This window comes from Microchirus variegatus (assembly GCF_963457635.1).
Source record: "Microchirus variegatus genome assembly, chromosome: 16".
Taxonomy (NCBI): Eukaryota; Metazoa; Chordata; class Actinopteri; order Pleuronectiformes; family Soleidae; genus Microchirus; species Microchirus variegatus.
Genome location: NC_139817.1, coordinates 6,196,303 through 6,215,372, shown reverse-complemented (window position 1 = coordinate 6,215,372; position 19,070 = coordinate 6,196,303). Strand labels below are relative to the sequence as shown.

Genomic DNA, 19,070 nt, shown 5'->3' with positions numbered 1-19,070 from the left:
CACGTGAAAGTTCGACCTGCAGAACGTCGTATAGATTTTTTTTAATTTATTCATCGCGCGAGAGCAACTTTGATCGTTCCTAAATCCATTTTCACAGCAAGAGACATAAATAAGCAACAAGGACGATGTGGGGTTGGAATGACCTTCAGCAAATACCTGCAATAACTGTAAAAATGGGATTTAAAACATTATTCTGCACAAAAAAAGCAGCAAAATAGAGCTTCTTTTTTTTTAACATGTTACATTAAATGTCATATTACTGTACACATTATATGACATACAGTACAAATGCAAAGGTTGGATTTATGCTTGAGGTCTAAAGGAAAAGATGTCGCTAAATATCGCAATATTTTCCAGAAAAAACTGCAATAACACACACCGTTTTATCAATAATTGCAGACACATAGTCTGCAATTATGGTATAATAGTGTTTTTATTCACAGTTTATATGTACAAAAATGCTAACGGTCGATATCGCCCGGGCAAATAACACACAACAAGCAGCTGTTTGTCGCAGAGAAGCCGAGCTTCCCCGGGAGATCGAGGTTTTTGCCGCGTTTGTCCGATCACCGTCGAGTTCACTGAGGCTGCTACGAAAAAGTGAGAGAAAAAACAAACTAGCCACACGTTCTAATCTACCTTCTAGCTAGTGCTGGGCGCTAGGTTAACGCACGTTAAACGCATGACGGTTTCCATGACGACGGAGCGGAAAAAGACGCGCGCGTGAAGTCATGTTTACGCGCCACGCGCATTAATGCACGTTTCCATGACGACTGACCGGAAAAAGACGCACGTTTACGTGCCGGGACACCGGAGTCCAGGCACCATGTACCAGTTAGCTCCGTTAGCTGCATTAGCTCGCTCAGCGCCGTTAGCGCGCTAACAGTCGAATTGTAAACACGACGCCGCGCGCGTCTTTTTCCGGTCAGTCGTGCGTTAACGTGCGCTAACGTTGATGCCGTTAACCGCCGCTAACCCGTTAGCGCGCCCAGCACTAGTTCTAGCGCACGTTTAGTGATGAAACGTAAACACAACCCGACTTTGACATTTTAGAGGAAGCTTTTCCTCTCGCTGTCTTAGAGCAATCTACGTTTGAATTGCTGCCAAATCCTGAATCTGAATCAGATCCTGATCCAGAACTTAGTCTGGTACTACAGTGTCTGATCCTGTGTACACAAAGGTATCTTTTTTTTTTTTCGCCTATTATAACAGAGACAGAATTCTTTAAAAACGGCATTCAAAAATAACTCCTTAAATTGATTTCCAACGTCAATAAACATCGTAGTGAAGAGTTAATTTGTCTCCAGCGCTGTTTTCCGGCAACGGCACATGACGGAAACTGTAGTAAATTATGTTTCCCCACTTAAAGAGGAACGTGGACGCATCGTTCGATAATGTTCCCGTCTGCAGCCGCAGGAACATGTTCTTCTTTAAGTCCACTCGATTGTGAGCGTCAGCACATGACTGTGCTTTAAAAGAAAACAGACATAATTAATGGATGACAGAAGAGCAGAGAACACGGATGATGTCACAATAACACATGAAGTCATTGTTTACAAGGGGAGGGGAGGGGGTCGAGCATCAATAAAAAAAATGTGTGTGTGTGTGTGTGTGTGTGTGTGTGTGTGTGTGTGTGTTTCTTGTATGTGTATCTTTGTGAGGACCAACAATAACTTTTAAACCACAGGGAGTGAGGACATTTTGAAAGAAAGAAACCAATAAAATATTCACATTTGAATGATTTCTTTGTTATAAATATTCACATTTTAATGATTTCTTTGTGATTTGGAGCAAAGAAACCAATAAAATATTCACATTTTAATGATTTATTTGCCATTTAGACCAAAGAAAACAAAAAAAAAAATCATATTTTAATGATTTCTTTGTCATTTGGAGCAAATAGACCAGAAAATAGTCACATTTTAATGATTTATTTGCCATTTAGACCAAAGAAAACAAACAAAAAAAATCACATTTTAACGATTTCTTTGTTATTTTGAGCACAGAAACGGGAAAATATTCACATTTTAGCTGAAAAATCAGAGAAACTTGTTTTAATAATTGAAAAACAACACTGACAGACTGTGCTGAGCTCAGGCTTTTCCTGTTGCTCTCCATTAATGACCTCCTGTGGTGGGACGCCACCTTCTAATCGGTTTCATCACGGTTTCGCAACCGACCCAAAATGTTTGCGCTCACATCATCATCATCATCATCATCGTCGTACGCTCGCTAATCAGCCTCTTTTGTTTTGATTGGCCGCTTCGAGTGCGGCTCATAGGAGAGAATGTGCGATACTCGAGTTGAAAACGTGCAAATGAGGTGATAAAAAGCCTGCGGCGCGATGGTCTCCGTCTCCTAAAGGTCGCGGCCCGAGAGCACGAGAACAGACGGAGGGATTTGTTTTCATATTCCAGCAAATTAACCGGATCGTTTGAATCATGGAGTGGGCACGAGGGAAACGTGTCATGCAAATGAATCTTAATTAGAAAGAAAAAAAAAAAAAGGTGTTTTTTTGGATCATTAACCCGATCACTGCCGATCTATTGATCGTGAATAACAATTCTGAGAGGACGGGTAAGAAGTGGAGACACGTGAGGTTCGAGGAGGCGTTTGAAGGACAAGTGGAAGTCAGATTGTAGCAGTGGACACAACAGAGAGAGGGGTCATGAGATTATCACCGAGCGTCACTCTTTCTATACCGGCTGAAAATTCCACCACTCCATCCATCATCTACAGCAATTATCCTGGGAGGGAGTCGCAGACGATCCCAGGCGACACCGAGCGAGAGGAAGTGCAGAGCGAGGACAGACAGACAGTCAGACAGACGGTCTGTCACAGAGACAACGGGGGATTCAGTGGTGACGCTCGATAGCAAACGTCTGACCTTGAGTTCCTGCCACAAACCATTTTGAGTCCATATCTTATGTGGATTATTTTTGAGGGAATGGTCATTTTATTTCCTCATTATTCTCATCATTTTCGTGGGAAAAACCTTTTTAAAACCATTATTCTTGTCCGGTAGAATAGTGGGCAGCGAGCAACTGGTGGCCCGTGGGCAAAAACTGGCCCGCCCAAGCATCAGTATCCGAAAATGAAAATGAAGACGTCATAGCGAGTTCAGAGCTTTTATTCTGAAAAAAAGAAGAACTTATTCAAATAGAACTAGTGCTGGGCACGTTAGCACATTAGCGGCGGTTAGCGACGGTTTAACGGCGCCAGCGTTAACGCACATTGATGCATGACGCGTTTCCATGGCGATTGACCGGAGAAAGACGCGCATGACGTCATGTTTACGTGACCCCCAATTGTTAAAATGAGTCTCTAAGGTGACGCTAAACTAAAAAAACGAGCCTCTAAAGTAACGCTTAACTTTAAAAACCAGTCTCTAAAGTAACACTAAACTTCAAAAAACGAGTCTCTAAAGTAACGCTAAACTTTAAAAAAACGAGTCTCTAAAGTAACGCTAAACTTTAAAAACGAGTCTCTAAGGTAACGATAAACTTTAAAAACAGAGGTACACATACGCAGTACACAGGTACGCTGGTTATTTGTAGCGCTGCTCTTTTCGTTCAAAAAACAGACCGCTCCAGTTCGACTGTAGGTGCGCTAACGGCGCTAAAGCCGCAGCTAACGGAGCTAACTGGTAAGCGATGCTAGGTCTATGGTGCTCCGGTGCGTTTCCATGACGTCACACACGTCCTTTGCCGTTCAGCCGTCATGGAAACGCGTCATGCGTTAATGCCAACATGCTAACGTGCCCAGCACACGTTGTCATGGTAACAGCCAGGTTTGGGGAGTTAATATAAAAATAAATAAATAAATAAATAATAAAAAAATCTATGAAGATGTTTTAAGACGTCCACATTGTGGATCTCGTGCCTCATTAGAAACCGAATTTTGTTGAGACGTGCGGGATTTGACCCAAGAAATCTCAGATTTTTCTCTTGAAAAACATCGTCATTGTCTCGTATTTAAAGCATCTGATAAATTGAAGTAAAAACATAAAAAAAACAAAACAATAAAACGCAGTGAAACAAAGTGAAACGAAGAACAAAACAAAAACAAAACAAAAGAACACACACCTTGTGTAAGTTGACGGTGTACGGCGCAGGGTCCCAGGCCACCAGGGTCACGTTCTTGTAGATGGAGCTTGTGTTGAATCGATGCTTAGGATTGGCCAGAATCTGCACGGACAAAATTATACAGCAAATTTTAATACCTACATATTTTTTGTTCAGCCCCTGGTGGACACTGAGAGTATTACAACCAGAAAAAAAAACGGCTCCATAAATCACTCCTCTTTTCATTATTTGCTTCTCACGGCGAGTAAACGCCGCGCATACGATCCGATCTGTATTAATGACTCATTAATATGCATCACATGACATCACACGAGAGGTCAGGCGCTCACCTGTGAATTGATAATGCGAATAGTGGTTTTGTTCCCCACGTCTCGCTCGTATCCCTCCGTGGGCGCAGCGTTGAAGCGCAGGACTGCGTCGTGAGCATCTGGAGAGAAAAAAAAAAAGAAAGAAAAGTGCTTTAATATCACAGAAATATGGTGTTTTTAAAGCAAATAGTTCACTTTTTTTTGTTGTTTAAATGACAAAGCACAGGAAACAAGGATATTTATGTTAAACTGTGTATAAATGTCAGCGTGAAATGATAAATATTCACAAAAACTCAACGTAACGTGAGTGAAAACAAACAAATAAAGGATACAAAGAAGGAAAAGCATTGACATTGATACAACCTTTACGTCTACTCAGTGAAAACACAGCAATCTGTGGTTTCCATGGCAACCTCAAATACACAAGAGGACACTTTCTCTGTATTCAACACAGAGATTGTGTGCAACACAGCACATATATACACACACACATATATATATATAAATATACATATACATATATATACACACATATATAAATATATATACATATATACACATAGTTACACCCCATTTACTGCCACGTTAAAATGAAAAACGGTCATATATAACTATATGTTTGCTTATTAACATATATGTATGTATATATGTATGTGTATATATATATATACATATGTACATACATATATGCATATATAAACATATACACATATATATAACACATATACACACATACATATATATATATATATATACACACACATATATACATACACACACACACACACACACATATATATATATAAATATACATATATATACACACACATATATAAATATATATACATATAAACACATATATACAAAAATATATATCCCATTTAATGCCACGTTAAAATGAGAAACAGTCATATATAACTATGTTTGCTTATTAACATATATGTATGTGTATATATATATACATATGTACATACATATATAGATATATAAACATATACACATATATATACAAACATATATACACACACTTATATACATATACACACATATATACATACACACACACACACATATGTATATATGTATATATATATATATGAGTACATATATGTTATGTTAGTAAGCAAATATATAGTTATATATGATTGTTTTTCATTCTAACATGTCAGTAGATTGTAAATAACTGCCAGATATTGAACGTTATTCTGGAAAAAATGGGCCAAATCACTGAGTTACAGGACATTTTCATGGTTAAAATAGGAAAATATTGTTAAACTGAAAGCAAAGTGTATTCATTTATTCACATTTCAGCTGTCAGAATGTGAACGTTTAACAACGAAAACGTATTTTAAATCTGAATAAAAGAACAAATTGAGTTTAAGATGTGATTTTTTCGCTTAGGTTCCCCTTTTGTTTTCTTCCATTTAAACAGAGATCAGTAAAACTGAATGTCATTTCTGCTGCTAAATATATACTTACAACTAAACTAAAAATTAATTTCATTAAATGTATTTTCTTTCTAGTAGTAGTATCTCATTAGTAGTCAGCGGCTGTTTTCACACATTTAACACCTTCGACTGCGACGTAAACACCCAAACAATGTCGTAACACTGTCAAACTGTGTCGAAACACTCACTTATATCCTGGTAATTATAGCTTTTTTCTAATAAATCCTCCTATATTTGTCTATTTTTTGATCTTATTTTGTATTTTTTATTCCCATGTTGTGCCTTTGACGTCTTTGCTGGTGTAAAAAGTGATTTTCCACACTGTGGATCAATAACGTCTAATCTAATCTAATCTGATCTGATCCTGAGGATCAATGTGTTGCTTTATCAGTGTTAAAACATCCTTCAGTTGCTTTACTTGACACGTGTTATTATCTATTATTATCATTAAGACAGAATTTGTCGTGTCTAATTATAATCTTCGACGACAGGGAATAAATAATCTGTGTGTCTGTGAGAGATAAGAGATATTTTTCCTTCTTTTGGTCGGTAAATTTAAAGTCCGTCTCTCAAAATGAAAGACTTCACTCGTGTGACCTTCATGTTCTGCTCGAGCGCTGGTGAGTAATTTAACCGCGAGGAAAATCGATTTTCTCCTACTTTCTCGCCTCAGAGGAGACCTCAGGGTTCAAAGTACTTCAGAGAATAAAGAGCGAGACGTGAAAAACTTCTCTCATCAGCTGTAAAATCAACTATTTGACACTGAAATAAAAGAACAATTCTAGCTCAGGACGCCTTTAAAAAGTGATTTTATACTTATACACATATATATGTATATATACACATATATACGTATATATGTGTGTACATATATACGTATATATGTGTGTGTACATATATATATACACACACATCTATATTCATATATACATGTGCATATGTATATGCACATGTATACATATATATATATACATTCACATGTATATATGTATACATATATACACATATATATACAGCATATATATACACATATATACGTATATATACACATATATACATATATACGTATATATATATACATATATACGTATATATGTGTGTACATATATATACACACATACACATCTATATGCATATAAACATGTGCATATGTATATGCATATGTATATATGTATACATATATATATACATTCACATGTATATATGTATACATATATACACATATATACAGCATATACACATATATACACATATACACACATATATACATATGAACATATATACCTTCATACACATATATTCACATATATTGTATATACATATATACACATATATATACATATATATATCTCAACAACTGTAAAATGTAAAAATCCCTGATTATCTGTAAAGAATAATCTGAGTTGTGATGAACGTATCAATCATCAGGGTCCAGGCGTCACCAGCGTCACTGTGATTATAATTAAATCGCAGATTAAAAACGACGTGTGAGGATATTAAACAGCTTCCTATCAGCAACACATTAACTCATCATCATCATGAGCCCGATCCCAACGTCAGCAGATTATTAGATTATTAGATCTGAGAGGGGATTTTAATTTATTTGTACGACTAATTAAGGAGGGATGAATGGAAGAATTTGTTCTTCAATCTCTCGAGAATAAAGTCGTAATCTTATGAGAATAAAGTCATAATCTCATGAAAATAGTCGTAATATTATGAGAATTAAGTCCTAACATTATGAGAATAAAGTCGCAATATCATGATGATAATGTTGTGATCACATGAGAATAAAGTCATAATCTCATGAGAATAAAGTTGTAATCTCATGAGAATAAAGTCATAATCTCATGAAAATAGTCGTAATATTATGAGAATTAAGTCCTAACATTATGAGAATAAAGTCGCAATATCATGATGATAATGTTGTGATCACATGAGAATAAAATCATAATCTCATGAGAATAAAGTTGTAATCTCATGAGAATAAAGTCATAATCTCGTGAAAATAGTCGTAATATTATGAGAATTAAGTCCTAACATTATGAGAATAAAGTCGCAATATCATGATGATAATGTTGTGATCACATGAGAATAAAGTCATAATCTCATGAGAATAAAGTTGTAATATCATGAGAATAAAGTCGCAATGTTATGAGAATAAAGTCATAATCTCATGAAAATAGTCGTAATATTATGAGAATAAAGTTGAAATCTTATAAGAATAAAGTCGCAATATCATGATGATAATGTTGCAATCTCATGAGAATAAAGTCATAATCTCATGAGAATGTTTATGTCTTTGATTGTTATGGTTGCAGACTGTGAGGTCAAAGGTCACACTGGGGTATTTGGGTGAAAATAAAATAAAATTAGTTAAAGACAAATACATTATAAATCTGGTTAATGCTGGATTAACATTATCATAGATGAAAATTGGTGTTGGTATAAATGAGCTTTATATCATTTGCACGGTGGCTTCCTCTCCACTGGAGGGCGCCACAGCTCACTGACAACTGAAGGCAGTGAAATCAGACAGAAACGAATGTTTTTATGTTTTACTTCTGGGAGTTCATGGGTTTTATTGAATAAACTGTGTTTCATTATGAGTTTTATGGTTTGTCTAAAAGACTCGGTATAAATAAAATATTACACACACACACACACACACACACACACACACACACACACACGTAAGGCTGCAGCTCGTGCGGAGGCTTTATTTTAATAATTAATCTGTGGTTTCTCATCTTCTCAAATGTGAATATTTTCTGGTTTCTTTGCCTCATATCACAAATAAAATCACTAAAAACTGATTTCCACACTTTTTTCAACATTCACGTAAGAAAGTCTGACGTTATAATCCCATAACATAATGTAAAAATATTGATATTCTGTAAAAAATTAGTGTTGAGTTATTGTTTCAGGGTTTTTTTCTAATCACTCCGAGTCGTTGAAGTGCATCGACATCACTCTTAATAAGTTGAATTTGTTTGCTTATTAGAGCCAAAAGCGACACTAAATAACAGAGCTGTTTTGACGCCAACAAACACTCAAGTCTCTCCTTTTTTTGTGCCAAGTAAAACTGAGCCAAACGTCGTGTCTCACTTGAGAAAGTATGAAATCGCCGTCGCTAATCTTCAAACCTCAGAGTCGAGTCCAAAACCATGACACAGTCTCCATAAATATAAGAACATAACAAAAAAGACTCACTGGTTCATCTCAGTGAAGCAAACCTCTGTTTTTTTATTCTGCTCATGTTTTCCCTCAGATTACAGAGTCTGGTCATTTTACAAGAATAAGGTTTCTTTTTTTGTTATCATCTTATGTATTATTATTATTATTATTATTGTTATTATTGAATAGCAACAGAATGTAAGCAGCGATAACCTCCTCCACAAAAGAGATGATTTTCTCGCAGTCTGTGTTTGTTCCTTTATTCCAAACAGACTCTTTTCAAAGTCCAGATGCTGAAGATAATCTGGTGCTGATGTGACCAAAATATCAAGTATTTCTTTATTTGTGAGGAATAAACCAAAACACAAGTTCATCTTGACGCAACCGATGATCTGAGATGTATCTTGAATTATAATAACGACTTTATTCTCTTAATACTGCAACTTTATTCTCGAAAAATTATGGCTTTTTTCATAATATTACAACTTTATTCTGGAAAGATTACAACTCTATTCTCATAAGATCACAACTTTATCCCCATTTCGACTTTATTCTGGGAAGATTGCGACATTATTCTCGAAAGATTACGACTTTATTCTCATAAGATTACGACTTTATTCTCATGAGATTACGACTTTATGTCGAAAGATTGCGACTTTATTATCATGAGATTACGACTTTATTCTAGCAAGATTACAACTTTATTCTCATGATATTTGACTTTATTTTCTTTATAAAGATTAAAAATACAATTCTTAACTTTAGGCCTAATAAAAAAAATAAAAAAACTAATGAAAAATGTAGCACCTGCTGTGCTACAGTGAGGATGCTGTTCCTGGTCTTGACCACATGAGGGCAGCGACGCAACATCACAGATTACAGAGCCAGTACTGAACCTTGTCCTGCACACAGCTCTACTCAGAGCTGCAGTCAGACACACAAACCCTGTGATTTAAGCTCCTGATTCTCTTCACTCTCTCAGGAGTCGAGCTCAGTTTTCCTCCTCCCTGCGTCTCGTGGAACCTTTGATGGTGTTTGTTTGTTTAGGAGGACGACAGAGTCCACAAACGCAGGGAGACAAAAATCGATGCAACTTTGATTTCCTGTTGCAGCCGAGACTGAGAATTAACGTAACAAAGTGAGGACACGCGATAATTAAATGGGCTTTCGATGCAATTTGTCTCGTCAGTTTAAGTCTCCTTAAGTCTCCTCTTTAAGGAAAGTATTTTGTTTGTTTGTTTGTTTGTTTGTTTTAAAGAAGTGGACACTGTTTGACAAAAGAGCATATAATCTGGCTCTGGTATCGACTTCAGAGCCTGGAACGACAATAATAATAATAATCATAAAACAGGAGATATATTCTATATTCTATTAAATATGTGGATATTGAGAGAAAATCAGCTGTGACGGTGACCTTAAAATTCTACACACAATACTCATACATCATGAATGAATGAATGAATGAATGAATGAATGACCTTTATTGTCATCATCCACACGTTCGATGACATTTTGCGCCGCTTTCTCCCAATAAAGACGGGAATAACCGGGCGTAATGTACATCCAATAATAAATAATAAAGAGAGAAATGGAATAAAAATGGCACAGACGGGTAAAAGTGCTCGTTTTGATGTGGAACGACGTTTACTTCAAAATAAAAGCATATCAATGACGCAAAATAGAGCCAAAAGAGAAATAAATCTAATATAAATCACGTTAAACATAATGTGATAACTGCAACCAAAAGTCTTATTATGCTTTTATTTCACTTTTAATTCCTTATTTTCTTGTTTTTTTTTATACCATGTGTGTCTCATGCTTTTATTTTGTAAAGCACTGATAGAAACAAAGCAAAATGACGTATTTTCGCATTTTAATTCTGTCAATATTATCACGTGCATGCATCACATTTGCAACGACTGCATTTTAATTTGATTTATGTGATTTCATGTGTAAAAAAAAAACAAGTACAGCTCACATTTATCAGCGGTTTAAGTTTAAACACGGATCGTCTTTAACGGAGAGTCTTAAACTTTGCTGACGATAACTCATAAAGTGTGTGTGATTTGTGTGTGTGGAGCTAAATATCTGCCTCCTCCTGAACAGTAATAACTTTTGTCGTTTGTTGTCGCCATAAATAAAAGAGCACAATCACAGACGTGACACACACACACACACACACACACACACACACACATTCTTGTACTTGCTGCACACTGAGGACCAGCATTTCCACTTTATAAACAACACAATTACAAATATCTACTTCATGAATGACATCTATAAAGAACTACTGGTTGCAGTACCATAAAATGACTGCAGGTGGAGCCCCAGAGCAAAAAGGGCTGGAAAACTTTCTCGATTTTATTTTATTTTTTAAATTGTTGGTCCAACATTTTAGAAAAACGTCATACTATACTATGTCGACCAAAATTTGAAACAAAAATTTGACCCAAAATTAAAAAAACAAATTTGACCCAAAATTTGAACAAAAATGTTGACCCAAATTTTGAAAAAAAATTGACCAAAAATTTGGAAAAAATTTGAAAAAAAAATGACCCAAAATTTGAAAAAAAAAATTGACCCAAAATTGTTGGTCCAAAAATTGACCCAAAATTTTTGGTCCAAAATTTGAACAAAAAAAACTTTGGTCCAAAATTTGAACAAAAAAAACTTTGGTCCAAAATGTGAAAAAAAAAATTTGGTCCAAAATGTGAAAAAAAAAAATTTGGTCCAAAATTTGAAAAAAAAAATTTGGTCCAAAATTTGAAAAAAAAAAATTTGGTCCAAAATGTGAAAAAAAAAAATTGGTCCAAAATTTGAAAAAAAAAATGATGGTCCAAAATTTGAGAAAAAGTCGTCCAAAATTAAAATTTTTGACAAATTGAGTATAGCATGTTATAGCAACCTAATGAAGTGATTTCAATGAAAACAAAGTGAGGACCGGCCAAAATGTCCTCACTCCGTAAAAATTACCTCACTGTTGGTTTAAAACCCTCACTGGTCCTCAGTCTGCTGCAACTACAAGAACACACACACACACACACACACACTCTGATTCGTCAGCTGCTTAAATGTGAATCATTTCCTGTTTTCTTTGCTCCGTTTGACAAAATAAATCCTTCAAACTTAATCTCGACATTTGAAAACACCCTCATTTCCAGATTTTGGCAAAACACCGATCGACATTTCCCTTCTCGCCGTCTTCTGACATCTCAATCCGTCAAAGGAATCATCGTCTCATTTTTCATCGCTGATTAATCCATAAAACAGACTTCTTCGCTCCAATATCGTTAAAATAAAATTGGGTTTTGGGAGACAGTCGTCAACATTTTCCTGACACTTAATGAACCAAACAACTCATCGGCGACTGGGGAATTAATCAGCGGATGAGCAGATTATGGGGGACGATAATCACCGTCGCACAGATGTTACAAAGTTCGGCGCTGCAAATCTAATCAGATGAGGAAGATTTGTCCTAATCTGGGAATATTTATTCACTCACTGTTGATTTGACGCACCTGGTTTTGTAGAGTTTTGTGCGTTAATTTAGCGAAAATAAGGCGAAAACATTGACTGAAAGGATGTTTAATGAATAAAAAATTAGTGAGAATATGAAAAAAAGTGTCTTTAAACATGAAATTTTGAATTCATCTTTGAAATTGACCTTAAAATATCTCTAAATTATTGTATATATCTGTGCTCACGCTGCGTCTGAGTGCTCTACAGGAAGTCAAACACCATTACAACATTAAAAAAAGGCATTCTTTTCCAGAATAAAAGCCCCCGTTTTGGAATCATCTGTTGTTTTTGTCATCGTTTGGGGCCAAAAATCGTAAGTTTTTCGATGAATTTCGAGCAGAAGTTGCTAAATGATTGCGTTTCTGTTGAAAACGAGGCTTTTAATTCTAATAGGGATGAAATTATCGCATAGTTAGTATCAGTATTTGTCCAAAACTGGTGAAAACGACTGGACTAGATATTGTAAAGAGAAAAATGCATACTGTAATACTGCAAAATGTATTTTCTGCTGTGTTTTTAACAACTTTTGTAGTTTAAAAGGTGTGAAATTGGTTCATTAGAAACAATAAGTAATAATTTTCTTACATTGCTTTAAGGGAAATAAGGTGAAAACATTGCATAAATGGGTGTATTACGAATAAAAACAAGTAATAATATGTAGAAATTGGTAAATGATTTGGTTTCTGTTGAGAATGAGTGTTTAATATTCATGATAGGGATGAAATTATCCGACAGTTAGTGTCAGTATTGGTCAGATATTGGTCAAAATGTTCTTCTTCTTTATGGGAGCTGAATATTTCTTATCCAGTTGGAGAATTATTTTTTTTACGAACATCTTTACATCTTCTAAAAAAAAAAGGTGTAAAAATGACTTTATATCAGACAGACACGGGCGGATAATTGAGGTCGTGGGCCTGAAAGTCGTCCGCGACGCTCGGATGATGTAAATATTCAATATTGCCGTGGCCTCGCTCGGGCACGCACAGAAAAAACAAACAAGCCTGGTGGTAAATCAAGGTTTTAAAACGCTTTAAATCGTCACACACACACACACACACACACACACACACACACACACACACACACACACACACACACACACACACACACACACACACACACACACACACACACACACACACACACACACACACACAACCTCGCAGCTCCTCTAAAATTGTAATTTAACATTTCGCACAAATGCTTTTACTTAAGAGACCAAAAAGGTCAAGTGCTGTTAGCGCAGGTGTGAATCACGGCTGCTGCGTTTCCTCTTTCTGTGGAAATCTGTGTGTGTGTGTGTGTGTGTGTGTGTGTGTGTGTGTGTGTGTGTGTGTGTGTGTGTGTGTGTGTGTGTGTGTGTGTGTCGCTTTACATTTAACACACAAACAGGGCCGGCCCAAGCCTCCATGGGGCCTGAAGCAAAAATGTGATTTTGGGGCCCTCTGTTACTGCCAATAATAAGGATTATTGATCATTCACACACCTACTTTACTAAAGGTATTCTACGTATTCTACTCTGTCACGAATACACTTGTGAAACTAAATGTGAGAACTTTTTGTTGCATGGAAGCAGATTCGCAAACTTACAGAAAAATCTTTCAATTAATATTTGGCAAACTCAGCAACTCCCCCTACTGGCGACACAGAGAATCAACACATACAACCAAACGGTTTATAAATAAGATATTAAGATAGTAAGGTCTGAAAATAAAAAAAATGTGTACAATCTTTGAAGGGGGGGGGGGGGGGCATTAAATAAAATAAACAAATACATATCAAACAAATACTTCAATAATAATGTAAATCAACAGAGGCACCTGGAACAAGGTAATAAAAATGGTTTATAAATAGAATATAAAGTTAAATAATCACATCTCACAACTATGTAAAAACTGTGAAAAAGCTTCTTCTACAGCCAGGGCCGTTTCCAGCTGTTTGGTGGGCCCTATGCGAGATACTATTTGGGGGGCCCCTATTTTTTTCAAACTCAAGGTATAGATTCCTGACTTTTTCTGACTTCTTTTCACCCCACAAACACGTACATGCTTTGCAAATATATGTATACTGAATGAAAGGTACTTTTAATTCTCAAAAATATAATAAAATATGAGTCTGAACTTACAGTTTGGGGGCCCCCTGGTGGCTGTGGGGCCCTATGCAGCTGCATAGTCCGCATATAGCAAGAAACTAGATCATTTTTGAGTTAATTGCTCTTGGGGGCCCTCTAGTGGTCACGGGTCAGCGGCTTAGTTCGCTTATGCCTAGGGCCGGCCCTGCACACAAAGCTTTTCTCTCCCCCCCCCCCACACACACACACTCTCTGAATTCACTAACGCACAGAAACTATAAGTGATGTGTCAGAGAAGGCCGATAGCTTAGCGGAGGGGGGGGGGTTCCTGCCGCGTCTTCCACGCGGCGCCATCTGTCACCGAGTTCACACTCTCCCCGCTAACCTGAGAGCTGCCAACGCGCCATAAACCAAGCACACACACACACTCACACTTGAAATACACATACATATAGCCCACTTGGCACAGGCTCAACCCCTGCTTACAATCTGTTTGACAAGTTAATCAGCAAAAACGTCACGGAAATAACAAAGAAACGCGAAAGCATCGGGGACGCAAATGGTCGCGATCGAGCGTAAATCGATCGAGCGTACGTTCGCAGTGTTGGACGGACAAAAGGAAATCGGATTTTTTTGTTGTTGTTGATATAAATCCGCCTTTACGCGCCGCCCGAAGGAAAGGAAATGTCTTTCTCTTTCGTATAAATGACGCCGTTTACGGCGCTAACGGGGGGTTTTAAGAACTCGGCGTGACTCGCAGTTCAAGCTTTAAAGCGGAGCAGGTAGAGACTGATGAGCCACATCCAGCTGTGTGTAATCACCGCTGCAACAACAACAACAACAAAAAAAGGCCATAGACGGCAGAAAGGGCTGCTGATTACAGGCACTTAATTGAATTACTTCCTCTCGACTGTGACCGTTTCAGGAATATATTCATCCGTAGCCTCAGTTTGACGTACTTTGCTCTCTCTCGTTGCCACTCCTGAACCTCTAGTCCTTGCACTCGTCTCAGTGTGGAGAGCAGCTTCAGAAACGACGTCTGACGGACTCATCGTCAGACACTCAAAGAGTCAGAGGTTCAAGAGCCGACGCCGAGGCGAGGTCAATTAAAAAGAAGGAAATAAGGAGGACGGAAATCTCGCAAAAGAGACGCTCTGAGCCTCGACCTCAGCTTCGGACGACGAGAGTTTGTCCTCGACCGAAGCCGAACAGTGTCTGAAAAAAAGAAAATAAATCGATCTGAAAACCTCAGAGAATTATTTGTTTTTTTTAAAAAATGATTGGATGGAAACTGTGAAATCCTGCTGTTAATCTACTCATGCGCGACAGAAACACACAACTAACCAACCAGGCCAATCAAACCAAAACCAAAAAAATAATTAACAAGCAACCAACTAAACCAAACAACCAACGAACCAACTGCAAACAGGCAAACAAACAAAACAAGTGATTCACAGGCAACCAATTAAACAAGCAGCCAACAGACTAACTGTTTAACTAACTAACCACAAACAAACAAAACGGGTAGTTAACAAGCAACCAACTAAACAAGCAACCTATTGACCAACTAACCAACCACAAACAGGCAAAAAAACACAACAAGTAATTCACAGGCAACCAAATAAACAAGCTGCCAAAAGACTAACTAAGCCAAACAACCAACTAACTAACCACAAACAAGCAACCAACCCAACAAAAACAGAAACCAATTGATTAACAACCAACCAAAACAAGTAATTCACAAGCAATCTACTAACCAAGCAGCCATAAAAACTAACTAAGCCAAACAACCAACTAACTCACCACAAACACATACAAGCAACTAACCAATCCAACTAAAAAAAAAACTACTAATAAACGGGCAACTAACCAACCAGGTGAATCAAACTAAGACAAAAAAAAAAAACACCTAAACTAGTACGAGTTGAACGACTAACTAAACTAACCCACCAACTCACTAACCAATTAAACTAAAACAAAAAAGTAATTAACAAGCAACTAATTAAACAAGCAGCCAAAGGACTTACCTAACCAACAAACCAACTAACTTCACCTCTTTCTTTAATTTAATGATACCATAAAAAATTTCTCTGTTGGTTTTTTTTTTGAGTACATTAAATCTTTAATAAAGAGTCTCAAGTGAAAAACAACAGCTCTAGAGCCATAAAACCATCGTGTTCACACTATCATGAGCAGAACCAATGAGAAAAGTTGATTTTGATTGTTTTACTTTACAGTCATATAAAGATCTGAATGACTCAGTTTGTTCCCAGTTGACTTTTTCTTCATCGCGGCTGATTTAGTCGTAAAATGTGCTCATTCGTGCTCCTGAAAAGGCCTGTTGTTGCTCCTTAGAAGCACATTCAAGAAACTGTTCCATGGTTGATAATAATATTGTGAGTGAAGAACCTCAGAGGGAAGTGTACGAACTGTATGAGACCTTTCAATTTTTAATGAGGTCCGAGGTCTGCGCGCAACCTTTCAGCTTTTATCTCGTCTGCAGTCTCTCGTCCTGTCTGTCATCAACGTATCTTCTCATCTGTTGACTCTGTGTTCAATAACGGCTTCAAAAAATCATTTTTATAACTTTTAAAATACTTAACTTCGGCGAATTTTCTGCAATATTTAGTTAACGGTGTCAACGCTAACGCACGTAAACGGATTCAACGTTAACGCACGCTAATGGATTCAACGCTAACGCACGCTAACCGATTCAACACTAACGGATGCTAACAAATGCAGCGCTAACGGATTCAACGCTAACGCAAGCTAATGTATTCAACGTTGACGCACATTACGGATTCAACGCTAACGCTCGCTAACGGAATTCAACGTTAACGCACGCTAATGGATTCAACGCTAACGCACGCTAACGGATTCAAGGCTAACGGATTCAAAGCTAACGTATTCAACGTTGACACACGCCAACGTATTCAGCGTTGACGCACGCTAACGTATTCAACGCTAACGCATGCTAACGTATTCACCGTTAACGCACGATAACGGATTCACCGCTAACGCAAGCTAACGGATTCAACGCTAACGCACGCTAACGGAATTCAACGTTAACGCACGCTAACGGATTCAACGCTAACGTATTCAACGCTAACGTATTCAACGTTGACGCACGCCAACGTATTCAACGTTGATGCACGCTAACGTATTCAACGTTAACGAACGCTAACGGATTCAATGTTAACGCAAGCTAATGGATTCAACGTAAACGCATGGCCCATTTCCATGACAACTGACCGGAAAAAGACGCGTGTGACCTACCGCAGCACCAGAGTCCAGGCACCGCTTACCAGTTAGCTCTGTTAGCTCCTTTAGCGCCCGTTAGCACGCCTACAGTCCTACTGGAGCGGTCTGTTTCTTAAACAAAAACGAGCAGCGCTACAAATAACCGAACTTCGTCAGAAAATCTGTACTCACCAATTTCTTTGCCCAGGCCCGAGCGCAGGATGGCTCCGGCCGAGGTGACCACGGCGCACGTCCCAAACCGGCTCCGCTCCCGCCGCTCGCGTAGCGGGGACGAGGGCACGAGGCGAGCCCAGCCGAGCGAGGCGAACGGCTGCTCCGAGCCGTCCACCGTCCGCAGCTGCGCCTGCGCCTTCATTTGACACAGCAGCTCCTTGGCGCTCTGGGCGACGGCGCGGTGCCCCTGGTAAGACACGTGGTGCTTGTTGGCGCTCAGGTAGTCCTTCATGGCGCGCTGCAGCCGCGGACTCAGCATGCCGGCGGACACGTGGCCGCGCCACAGCCGGTGCACCACGGAGGCCGACTTTGAGAAGTAATATTCCTCCAAATCAGAGGAGCCGCCGCCGCCGCCACCGCCGCCTCTCCTGTGTGCCGCCGCTCTCATTCTGTGTCGCAGGTCTTCATTTTCCTTCTCTTCCTCTTCTTCCTCCTCCTCACCACCACCACCACCACCACGGTGGTGCGTGGAGCTGACGTGGTTCTGATATTCGGCAGTCTGAGATGTTCTCTCGCGACTCTGGACCGCAGGATCCGAGTGAGAGTCCACGTTCTCCGTGCCAAAGGAGGACCAGGCGGCCAGGCTCTGGGGGTCCAGGTAATCCTGGCGACTGGCTTCCTGGCTACCGTAGGTGACATATGGAGCGCTGTTGGGACTGTGGCTCACTTCAAGGCTGGACTCGGGGGTCATGGGGCTGGCGGAGGGCTCCGGCGCCGGCTCGTCCCCGGCGTTGGTCGTCGTCGCCGCCGCCGCCGCCAACGCCAGCTCAGGTCGGGAGCCGATGAGGCCGTGTTGTTGATGCGAGGCCTGTATGGAGGCCAGGCGGCGAGTGTCGGGGTGCTGGGAGAGCAAAGAGCCGGCAGAGGTCAGCGGCTCGTCCACGCGAGCGTCCAGGAAGTAAGAGAGGAGGCCGAGGAAGAGGAGAACCCAGGCCAGCATCCCGGCCAGCACCAGCCTCCGCCACTGCCTCATACTGGACTTCAT

At 38.8% G+C, this 19,070-nt stretch overlaps 1 protein-coding gene across 1 annotated transcript in view; it reads right to left on the bottom strand.

The window, feature by feature from the left end:
• The window catches only part of st6gal2a (ST6 beta-galactosamide alpha-2,6-sialyltranferase 2a), a gene marked incomplete at both ends in the record, with an annotated part of 27,760 nt that extends 8,690 nt beyond the window's left edge, over positions 1–19,070 (bottom strand). Inside the window, 3 exons of the mRNA XM_083903032.1 lie at positions 4,086–4,187; positions 4,415–4,512; positions 18,044–19,070. Coding sequence (XP_083759158.1) covers positions 4,086–4,187; positions 4,415–4,512; positions 18,044–19,070 — 1,227 coding nt within the window. The remainder of the gene's footprint in view (positions 1–4,085; positions 4,188–4,414; positions 4,513–18,043) is intronic.